Below are 11,409 nucleotides of genomic sequence, written 5' to 3'. Positions count from 1 at the left end.
CCTTCTCTTTCCTACTGAAGGGACAATAATAGCATAGTGAAGCTGGGCTATTATCCTCACACCTGCAGCATCTCAGCTTAGATCCCACACTAGGCTCTGGAATTCCTGAGTGCCCTCAGGCTAGTTGCTTAATAATGCAGCAATAAATCCCCATACAGAACAGGATGTCAGATAAGCCCACATAAGATTGTGAGGAGTTCAGGTGTGAAGCCAATGACAGCCATAAAAATACCACAGATAAATGATGTCCCTGAAAATAGACACTTGAACTGCAATATATCTTTTACAAAACAATTGATTTTTTTGTTGTTTTAAGAATTCGGTTTGCTTTCTTTGCTATTCTTTTCCAATTGCAGATTGTGACCCTTCTTAAAATGTTGTGTAATTTTTCCTGTTTGCATTGCACTAATGTCAGCTGCCAGCCATCAGAATTTTTTGTGTGATCTGCTTGAGTAAAGGTACCTTCTCTGTGGGCAGGTACTCACAGATCACTGTCAGGTAAACTTCAAATCATGAATCATTCTGTCATAGCCCAGGCCAGTTTCTACCATTCTTCCTAAAATGTAAATAGGAGTGGCAGGTTTTATTGGGCTCCTCAGTGAGTAAGAGTCGTGAAAAATCCAGTTGATACTATGTCATGGCATGAGCCACAGGAAGAGGTAACTGCAGCTGAGTCAAGATCCCATCAGTAGCTGCTGATCCAAGAGTTCTAGGTTTTTGAAACCTCACAGCAAGAGAGGGAGAACGAAGGAGTGGAACAGGAATGAGACAAAAGAGGAGCACAAAGGGGACACAGAGAGAGGACAGAAGGGAAAAATTGAAAGCAGCAACATGCATTTGAGGAATAGGAAGGTCTAAGGAGCTGCCTTCATTAGTATTAAATTAATAAAGCCAATCAAAGGAAGATGTATTTAAGGTAAAGGAAATGATAGGGTAATTTGGGATTTCGAGTGTGAAGTACTTTGTTATGGCTGAGGGCCATTGCATAGCTGGAGAGCAGGGATGAGTAAATACAGTACTTATTTCAGTAATCTAGGCCTTTGTTTTTAGGGTTCAGTTATCCTGGAATGTGCTTTTTGTCCCTGATCAACCCAAAGCGAGGCATTTCCTTGCTGGGGTTAGATGAGTGCTCTGTCTTGTCCAGCATCCTGGCCTGTCTGCCAGAAAAGTCAGAACACCTCTCCAAAATGAAAAAGTCACTCCTAATCCCATTAAATTAGGTTTTGGACTGTGGGCCCTGCCTTGAGACAGGCAGGTTTGTTACTGCAGGTAACTGGAGTTTTCTAGCCGTGTCCACTGCTGAACGTCACTCTCCTTTCTGCTATGGAAATTCCATGCTCTGGACTCTTGCTTTAGGCATTAATGAATAAGCTGTCAACCCTCTAGTTTTACTATATGGCTTTTTTTGTAACGGGAGTACGTGTAGTATTGCACCTTCTGATCACGTGACTTCTCTAGCCATGCTAATTTGCTCCAGTCCTCCTGCAACCAGGAGAACCTAAGTAGCCTGCATTCATTCTTTTCCTTTTAGTTTCTGGACAGTGAAGAAGAAGTGGATGTTTACATTGATACAGATGAGGAGTTTTGCAATGGACGAGTCGCTATCTTCAATGGCTCAGGACCGCCCTATTTTCATGGCTACCTCTACATGAAAGGTAAGCGGCTTTAGCCAAAACCATGGGAGGATGGAGTTCAGGAAACCTGCTTTCCCCTTCTGTTTCTCAAGAATCATCCTCTTCATCTGCTCTTAGTTTACTTGCCTTTTTTCCTTATTTTAGTTAAAACAAGCAAGTAAAACAAAGAGCTAGGAGGTGAACATAAGGGAATTAGACTGGTAACTTTGCCACTGAGACCTAGTGTGCCCACTTGGTATGGGCTTAAATGACTCATTCTGAGCTATAAAACTGAAGACAAAAAATATTATAATATACAATTATATATAATACTAGACAAAAATATTTGCATAGTGCATTTATTTCTATATTTTATGTTTGTTTAACTAGTTTGTTCTGTTTTTTCTCTTTCTAAATTGAAGCAAAACCTTGTTTCTCCCGTTTGGCTCCTTTGCTTGATGTAGGAACTGAAGTGGCAACTCCATGCCCATGAAGCAGGATCAGAATGGAAACACGGCGCTTTTTGCATGTCTGATGAAGTCTTGCTCCTTTGCTTTGCAGGAGGTCTCATGAACCCATGGAGGCGGCGCTGGTGTGTTCTGAAGAACGAGGCCTTCATGTGGTTCCGTACCAAGCAAGAGGCGCTGAAGTCAGGCTGGCTCTATAAAAAAGGTGGAGGCATGTCAACACTTTCACGCCGCAACTGGAAACGCCGTTGGTTTGTGCTTCGAGAATCCAAGCTGATGTACTTTGAGAATGATAGCGAGGAAAAGCTGAAGGGGACGATTGATATCAGAAGGGCAAAGTGAGTGAAGAAATAAATCTTTTTGATAGCTAGTATTCACACTCTAAGTCAATAATGAAGTTTCCAATGCTACCAGTTCATTGGCCTATGTATCTCCTATAGGGCTAGGAGACTCAGAAACAGAAGGGAAGGAAAAGACAATTAGAACTTTTAGTTTTACCCTGGAGGCAGTCTGGAATTACTTGATAGTTCTTTTTCCAGCCTTGCATTTCATAATCCAGTAGAAGCTCTTTTTTTTCTGGATGGAGCCAGACCAGGAGGGCCTAATTAAGTACATACCCCATGCATTCTCCCCTACCCTGACCCCATCTGTTTCCTGGCTTCTCCCAGGCATTTCACAGAGGTAGTATGAAGCTCACAGCGGGATTTGAATTTGGCAGCACGTACCTTTTCCTGAGTCCTGAATGCTCTTTTTGCTGCCATAGCCAGTTCCTTATCTCCTCCTGTAAGAGAGAAAAGACTAGTCACCCATTAGCATTATGTGGACCTGTAAAGTGCCAAAATGAGTGGCACACCCCACTGTAAACAGCCCTACCTATCAACCTCCCTGTTATCTCTTCTTCCATCTATCTGCTGGTGTCTCAAGGAAAATCCATTTAACGCCCTAAGCTTTGCTTTTGAGGTAGTTCTAAGTGTACAGATCTTTTTAAGAGGGCCCTAAAAATTTTCATGTGTATTTGAGGAATTTTGTACTTCTGTTGGAGTTACAAGCCATCTGAACTAGTGACTTCCCTTCTGTATGGTGAACGGTACGATGTGAAAAAACTTGGCCAGATGGAATTTATGCCTGTGGAAGGTTTTCAGATTTGTCTCTTGTGATTTGCTCTGTTTCAGGGAGATTGTGGACATTCACGAAAAGGAGAATGCCTTGGACATTGTGACAGAAGACAGAGTTTATCACATTGTTGCAGAGTCACCAGAAGATGCCAGGTATAAGAGGGAGTTTTGTTAGGTTTGTTCATTCAGTGCAGGTCTGACCCAACTCCTTACGGGAGAGCCTGGGAAACATAATCGCTTCCCTTTTGCTGGAGAAAAGAGGGCGTCCTTTCCGGAGTGTCATTTTGTGCTTACTGAGAGGTGCCACGCTTGCTTTTGAGACTCCCTGTTGCAGCTCCCGAGGTGGTGGTTCAGCCTATCAGTCAGTCACAGGACTGCCAGCTTCTTGTGTGGCTGTGAGCATGCTGGACGCAAGGGTTACTTCAGGAGACACAAAACCTTAATATAAACTGGAACATCTAATAGCTGATTTATTTATTAAATGGAATCTTGAATCAAACAAAAAGTCTATTCATGTTGTCTGTAAATGATTGCAAGAGCAGCTGGGTTTTATCCAGGAGACAGAGAAAAGGCTGCAGCTTATCAGAGTCTGTAGTGTCATCTGATAAAATCTTCCCAGTGCAAAGCAAACAAATGACTCATGTCCTTCCTTCTTGGCGTCCTGGTCAGGCAGTGGGAATCAGTTGTTTGAGGGCAGGTTGGACAACCTGTTCTGGCTATGCAAAGCCAAGCTAAGAGGTTACTGTCCCTATCTGCTCATGCCTTCCCACTTTTCCCACTCTAACCAAGGCTTCTGCTCTCTCAGCCCAGCCAGTGTAACTATTTCTCTTATCTACTTTAATCTGATTCTGTGAAGTTATTTAGGGTCTGTTATTTTTCATTTGGTGTAGGAAGAGAAAGGGGGAAGGTGTTCAGATACAAATTAACACAAATAGACTGAAGAACAGCCACATGGGGAAGAAAGAGTCAAATTTGAGGGGCTTTAGCTGAAGAAACAATAATTTCTTAACCCAGAGCTTCCACAACTGGAATAGGCATGCCCTAAGATAACATTGCAGAATTGCTAGGACAAGCGTAAATCAAATGCCAGCTCTGTCAATGCCACATCACTCTCTTCTGATGGAGAAGAAAGCACCAACACTTGCACTAGCAAAGGGTCGATTAACAGATGTCGTGGAGTATCCAATTTGAGAACTCTCCATGAACTCTAGATGTTTGCCCATCTCATTGGAAGCTGCAGATAAGAATCTGCTTGTTCTGCAACAGAGATTAGCCTGCAGATATGACTGTAACAAGAAGCCCTTTCACAGACAAATAACTCCAAATCAACTTAGAAGAAAAACCATGATTAACTGACAGCCACATGACTTTCAAGTTTATGAGCAGATCAGAGAAAGGCTACTTAAGAAGGCTCCCAGACGCCTCTAGGACTCTAGACCAGGAGGACTAGACCCAAAGACTCTGTCTTTACAACTGCTCCTCTCAGTCTGCTGACATGTGCTCCCTGGTAAGGCCACTGCCCGCTTGCAGTTCCTTGAATAGCAAGTAGAAAACTGGATTTTGCAGGAGCAGCTGTCAGTGGGTTGGAGAACATGTACAGAATTTTCATGGATAAATAAGGAGGAGGGAAGACATTAGAATCTGGTATGATCCGCTCAAGAGATATTTTGTAGCATCATCTTCAGGAAATTGTGAATGAAAAAATTTTCCCACTGGCAGCTTTCCAGGCTCCTTGTTCATATTCCAGAGCTAATTTCACTACCCAAATCTTAACTTTAAGTCTGTTTTGATTGCCAGCGGTTGGTTTAATGTCCTGAGTCGAGTACACAGCGCTACAGCGCAGCAGCTGAGGGAAATGCAAGATGAACAGGCCAATCCAAAGAATGCTGTGGTGAGTTATTGTGCAACCAGTCTGTGGGCATGCTTAGAGCCCTCTGTGTTTAACTGTTTTGTGCATGTTTTTCCAGCCCATGCAGTCCTGTAGTTCATGAGCAGTATAAGAAAGTCAGACAATTGTTATAAAGAAACAGCAAAGCTGATAGAAAAGAGGGAAAGCGGTGAGGGACACGGTGGTTGTGGTGCATGGCTCAGCTTGAGCACCAGTAGCTTTCTTTGGTTTGAGGGGAAGACGGGTGCTGCCTTAAGCAGATGAAATGTCTTTGGATGGGATTATGGGACTAGCCTGGGTCACGGTTATTCCAGACAGAAGATATGCAATCAAGAAAAGCAATGTATTTATGTATTTTGCCATACTGAGATACCAGCAAGGGTTATTTCAGACCTTCATAATGCTCTCTGGAAATTTGTAGCTCTTTTTCCTCCAGTCATGTGGAGCCCTTGCACATCTCATGCTGTTCAGGGAGCAAAGATGACTCACTCGTGCCTTTCTCGTATATTCATTTCTACTGAAGCTACTGGAATTCGGAAGAATTCAGTTCCAATCCTGTTCATGAAACAGAATGTCTGTAATTTCAGCTGCAAGCAATTCCTGTTATCTGTGCCTTTCTCACTGTACAGGGAACCCTGGATGTTGGGCTTATTGACTCTGTCTGTGCCTCAGACAATCCTGATAGGTAGGTACAGCAACCTGACCATCTCTTACATCAGAAACTTTCTAACATAGTTTTGTAGGTAGGTCCAAGTTTTCTTTGGGGCTTGCATTTGTTTAAACTCATAGGAATTTGTCTCCAAATAAATCAACGTAACTAAAGTCTTTTGCTTGTTTCAAGCTATGTCACTTCACAGGAATGAAGTTTACACATGTATTTTCTTTGGAAGTTTCTCCTTTCTCTCTTTAAAGTGGAAACAGCATAATATCAAGAAATTATAGTCTTACCTATTACAAACACTGAACAAAAATGTCCAGCAAAAGCAACACTTGTATTTTTCCAACAGAGTAATTTTGAGTTGATCTTGTAAATTTAGTGGAAAGAAAAAACATTGTGGAAGAATAGTGAATGAATTTATAAATCTGTACTCTTGAAATCTTTGCAGTGCAACAGAGCACAGACTTTTAGTTCACAGATTGGTTAGTTTCAGAGGATTATGTGACATTTCATATCACTTTATGTTAACATTTAATTATTTCTTGCAGAGTTAACAGGTTCAGCCAGGGCAAAGTTTCTTACTACAGTGCTGAAGTAAAATGTTAGTGATTAAGTGATTTACCTCTGCGATCTGTTTCTCCTCTCACACAGGGTGACAGCACTTTGGGGTTACTAGTTGAGAAAATGCCTATCTTGGTAGCAAACTAAGATTTTGTTGATCAAAATGTTTTAGCCAGTTCCCAGCCTGGGCTCCCTTTACCCGTGTACCAGTAAAAAACTAGGCAGAAATTGTAAACTGAACAGTCAAAATTTGTTCAGGCATCTGCTGAGGTGCAGTCTTCTGGAGGATCAGTGTTTGAATCAATGTTAAACAAATTCTGAGGAGAATGCTTATTTTTCAACCAAGATTTTTATACAGCTTGTTTTTATCTTCCATAGGGTCATGCAATGGCAAGACTGTTGTTTGATTTGCATCTTTTACCTTTTGCTTCGTATTTGCATTCTAGTTCTCAATTTCTGTGCTTCTCATAGAAATCATTCTTTGCTTTTAAAGCTTTCTGAGTCTGTCCTCTTGGAACTGGTCATATTTTTATTTTCCCATTTTCCTGTAAAACATCGATTCTGTGCAGAATTGTGATTATTCTTTTGGTAGGGCATGTTTGTCTGTCGCAAGAGAAGGTCAGAATCATCTAGGAGCAACGTAACAGTTTTTCCTCTGTTTTTTAAGGATCAGCTCATACTTTCTAAAACCAATCTCAAACCTATTTTAGCTGACCCTACTGGGACCTGTGTTTGCCTCTGCAGGAGTGTTATAATAAGTACAAGGAGAATGGCTGTAATAGATCAGCCCAGTGATACTAGCACTGCCTCATCCAATCACAGAGTAGAACAAAGTCCTTTGCTTATGAACTCAGGACACTTTACAGCTGGCCATTAGCTAATTAATGTTTTCTAGATTTTGGAAATAGCTTTTAGATGTTTAATTCCATTTATCTGGTTTCTGCATTCATCAGTTTGCAGATCAGCTGCACAGGAGATGCTCTTAAGTGTTTCTATGTAGTTTGTATTCAGAGAATATTTCTGCATTGTGTGTAGGATGGTGGAGGACACAGCTTTGGGTGTGGTGTAAGTTGAGATATTTTTCTGGTTACCACCAATTTTAATGCTTTTATTTTCTGGCAGACCAAATTCTTTTGTAATCATCACAGCAAATCGAGTGATCCACTGCAACAGCGACACCCCTGAGGAGATGCACCACTGGATCTCCCTGCTACAGAAACCAAAAGGCGAATCTAAGGTTGATGGCCAGGAATTCCTTGTGAGAGGTAAAAGAAAATGCATGCAATCACGACATGAGAAACTCATCGTCCATTTGTGATCTGAGGGGCAGGCTTGATTGTAGCTAATCCAATCTAGGGTTTAGCTGCTCCCCCAAAACAATGGTTCTCTGCCCCTCTCCACCTTCCTGCCCACTGCTTGTCCTGTTTTGTGCTGGCACTGGCTCTTACCTGATTTCCCTGTCAGGCGGATTCAGAAAGCTAAAGGTGGGAAAAAAATAAGTAATTCTTCATACGTTAGTTGTCTGATGTTAGATCCGTAGCCTATGTCAGTATGTCCCACAAATGCTGCCAGGGAATAGGAGGGAACCATGGCTGCTCTTCAGGAGCAGCTGGCGTAGACTGACTATAACATGACACTGCAGCTTTTGTTTTGAGAAAACTCTGTTCCTTCTGACACCTGTCATCTAGAGAGGGAGGGAGAGAGATCTTTGTGGGATTGCTGCTGTCCGCAGCTAAACAAATTAACCTCATTATGGTAAGCCTAGTGAGGTGAGGATAACTCTCTGAGGCTGAGCAAAATATTTAAATCATGTCTCTAGTCAGAGCTTAGTTGGAGATGAAGGAGCTGACGCATGAGTAGTGATCATACACATATTGCAAAATATTCCCCCATTTGTCTCAAATTTTTTTAGATTTCCTTAGTTCTTTCAGCTAATCACATGGTCTTAAACATATCAAGACACTCCTGATCCAATCCATGGAAAGCAAGTGCATGAGCAAATTGCCTTACATCTTCCAGAAAGTAACTATGAGGGAACAGAGGTCTGAGAGTGGTCAAGGCAAGGCAGGAGGACAGGAAGGAAAGGGTCACCAAAAAGTGGCGTAAGCCTTCCATCCTAGTGTGAAACATTTCAAGGAGATTGAGTGATATAAAGCAGATTATCAACAACAGTTTGAGTACCTTAAATTCAAAATACTTAATTGCAAGGCAACAGTTCCTTTTATGTCATACCGCTCGTTAGTTAAAAAGAGGAATGCTCTTTTGCAAAGTCAGTGTATACTCTGCGCTTCACACGTGGGTAACTGGTGTAGCCTCGAAGGCGTTTATTTGGGGAGGTCTGTCTCTTTATCTTTTCTTTATATGGAACCTCTGGGCTCAGTCCTACATTCTCTGAACTTTCTGCCACCCGAGAGGACATTGCTTTTTACAGCTCTGAATATAGAATTGTCTTTTTGACAACTTCAGCAATGCAGACTGTCATTTTTTCTTTTACAGTATTGAATTTTCTTTTCTTACTCTTTTCTTTTGTGAGGAATCTAAATTGAGAGAGAAATTATTTTTCTTGACCATGGGAGGAAGAGATGCATGTAAAGCTCAGAGATCTTTCTACTAGAAGACATGTATCACCAAACCTCTTCCATCAAGGTTTGGATAGGTGTTTGGCATCTCTTTGGAAGAATGAATTGTATGTGATTTAGTCAGAAGTTTGTGACTTGCAAGGGAAGCATCCTGAATAGAGGATGCCCTCACAGTTTAGGCAAACTAAACCACAGATCATTAATAAAAAAATACATAGGGCTGAAGAATGGAAAAGCTCTGCGGAAGAATTTGGGCTAATTTCTTACAGTGACTGTACAGGATACTGCTGTAGCCGGTAAAGCAGTGCTGGTAGGTCCCAGCATGAGCCTTTTGCAGAGAGGTAGAGTTCTGGTCCCAGAGTTAGAAAGCCACCGGGCAAGAAAGAGGTTTGCTGTGGTGGTGAAACCATTGACTTGTTTGTGTTCTGTGCTAGGCTGGCTTCATAAAGAGGTTCAGAGCAGCAACAAGATGTCCTCTCTGAAGATGAAGAAACGCTGGTTCGTTCTGACAAACACTGCCCTCGATTACTACAAGTCATCTGAGCGCACAGCTGCCAAGCTTGGCACACTTGTGCTCAATAGCCTGTGCTCCGTAGTGCAGCCTGATGAGAGGGTCTTCAAAGACACAGGTAAGAGGAAGAAAGAGGTAATGAGCAGATTTCCATGTGTGGAGTTTCCTGAAGAGGAGGTAGTGCAGGAATGTAATGGTGTGTCATGTTGAGAAGATAGTCTTGGTGTTATCTGAGACTGTGTCTGGCTGCAGACATCTTAATCCAGAGAAACTGTAAGAGACTTGCAAAGGGCCAGAGAGTAGTGTGCAAGTGACGGTAAGTCCCTTGCACCTGACGGAGACACACGGTGCTGATGTTTTTTCACTCTGTGCTGTCACTGTTAATCAAAGAGTTTCCAAAATAGGGAAAGGAGTGCGAGTTCTTGTAGTTGACACTGTAATTATCAGTACAACTCCGTAAATAACTGCCACTTCGTTGCATGACTTACACTTGTCTCTGGAGTCACTGTTACTCTCTTAAGTAACAGCAGTGACATACTGTAAGACTTTTTTGTAGCATCACTCAACTTGATAGGAACAAAAGCTGACGAGGTGCTTTGTTTTCTGTGCAGCATGACACTGTTCTGGGAAGGCAGGATCTGTCATGATCCTCCATTGCTTGCCTTATGTGTTTGGAAGAGAGTTCAGGTTATGGGGTGCAAAGGTGAATCCCCCAACAAAGGAAGTGAACCTTAGAACAGAACTTGAAATATTGGACATTTGAGTAGAGGATATTTTTTAAAACGGTTGGAAGATGGAAGCATTTAATATAGTGAGATGAGAGGAAAATTATTCTGCTCACTAGCAAGAAATCCTCCACATTTTTGATCTTAACAGATGTCTAGGGCCGCCTTTAGCAGAGTGACTTGTCATTGCCTGGACGTGTTCTCTCAGTTTATGTCAAAGACGTTACTTTTAAAATTTATGAGAATGGATTTGGCAATCTGACTGGGTGCTCTGTGTGGAGTGGTCATTTTCTGAGTGATTAATAGCACAGCATAGCCCAAACGCTGTCTGCGAAAGTGAGCTGCCTGGTTGGCAGGGAAGTATCCATGTTACACTGCAAAATACTTGTATCTTGGAAAGCTGTCTTTGTACCAAAACCTGGTCTGTGACCTGATTAATGTGCCCCATTCCCAAAGCATATTTATCTCTACCTAGTCAGTCATAACCAGACACACCACGTATTGCTATCAAAGCAGCAAGTTTTCCTCAGCCTCCTCCTACAGACAAAAACATAATCATAGAATAATTTAGGCTGGAAAAGACCCTAATACCATTCAGTCCAACCATTAGCCCAGGACTGTCAAATCACCAATAAAACACGTCCCTTAAACCCCTCCAGGGATGGGGACTCCACCACTGCCCTGGGCACCCTGTTCCAGGGCTTTAAAACCCTTTTTGTAAAAGAATTTATCCTCATGTCCAATCTAAACCTCCCCTGGCACAACTTGGGGCCATTTCCTCTGGTTCTGTCACTTGTCACTTGGGAGAACAGATCCATCCCCACCTCGCTACAACCTCCTTTCAGGTAGTTGTAGAGAGCGATAAGGTCTCTCCTCAGCCTCCTTTTCTCCAGGCTAAATGACCCCAGTGTCTTCAGCTGCTCCTCACAGGACTTGTGCTCTAGATCCCTCACCAGCTTCGTTGTCCTTCTCTGGACACGTCCCAGCACCTCAACTTAAACCCCTCCAGGGATGGGGACTCCACCACTGCCCTGGGCACCCTGTTCCAGGGCTTTAAAACCCTTTTTGTAAAAGAATTTATCCTCATGTCCAATCTAAACCTCCCCTGGCACAACTTGGGGCCATTTCCTCTGGTTCTGTCACTTGTCACTTGGGAGAACAGATCCATCCCCACCTCGCTACAACCTCCTTTCAGGTAGTTGTAGAGAGCGATAAGGTCTCTCCTCAGCCTCCTTTTCTCCAGGCTAAATGACCCCAGTGTCTTCAGCTGCTCCTCACAGGACTTGTGCTCT

General features: G+C 42.6%; 1 protein-coding gene across 1 annotated transcript in view; it reads left to right on the top strand.

The window, feature by feature from the left end:
* LOC104498755 (unconventional myosin-X-like) overlaps positions 1-9,510 on the top strand; it is a gene marked incomplete at both ends in the record, with an annotated part of 21,344 nt that extends 11,834 nt beyond the window's left edge. The window contains 7 exons of the mRNA XM_010142172.1: positions 1,532-1,655; positions 2,175-2,418; positions 3,253-3,348; positions 4,993-5,086; positions 5,671-5,768; positions 7,425-7,567; positions 9,316-9,510. Of these exons, the coding sequence (XP_010140474.1) occupies positions 1,532-1,655; positions 2,175-2,418; positions 3,253-3,348; positions 4,993-5,086; positions 5,671-5,768; positions 7,425-7,567; positions 9,316-9,510 (994 nt within the window). The remainder of the gene's footprint in view (positions 1-1,531; positions 1,656-2,174; positions 2,419-3,252; positions 3,349-4,992; positions 5,087-5,670; positions 5,769-7,424; positions 7,568-9,315) is intronic.
* Between the last annotated feature and the right edge of the window lie 1,899 nt (positions 9,511-11,409).

Source organism: Buceros rhinoceros, unplaced genomic scaffold (genome assembly GCF_000710305.1).
Source record: "Buceros rhinoceros silvestris isolate BGI_N320 unplaced genomic scaffold, ASM71030v1 scaffold36888, whole genome shotgun sequence".
NCBI lineage: Eukaryota > Metazoa > Chordata > Aves > Bucerotiformes > Bucerotidae > Buceros > Buceros rhinoceros.
Note: the sequence above shows the minus strand (reverse complement) of the source record. Positions and strands in the feature narration are given on the sequence as shown.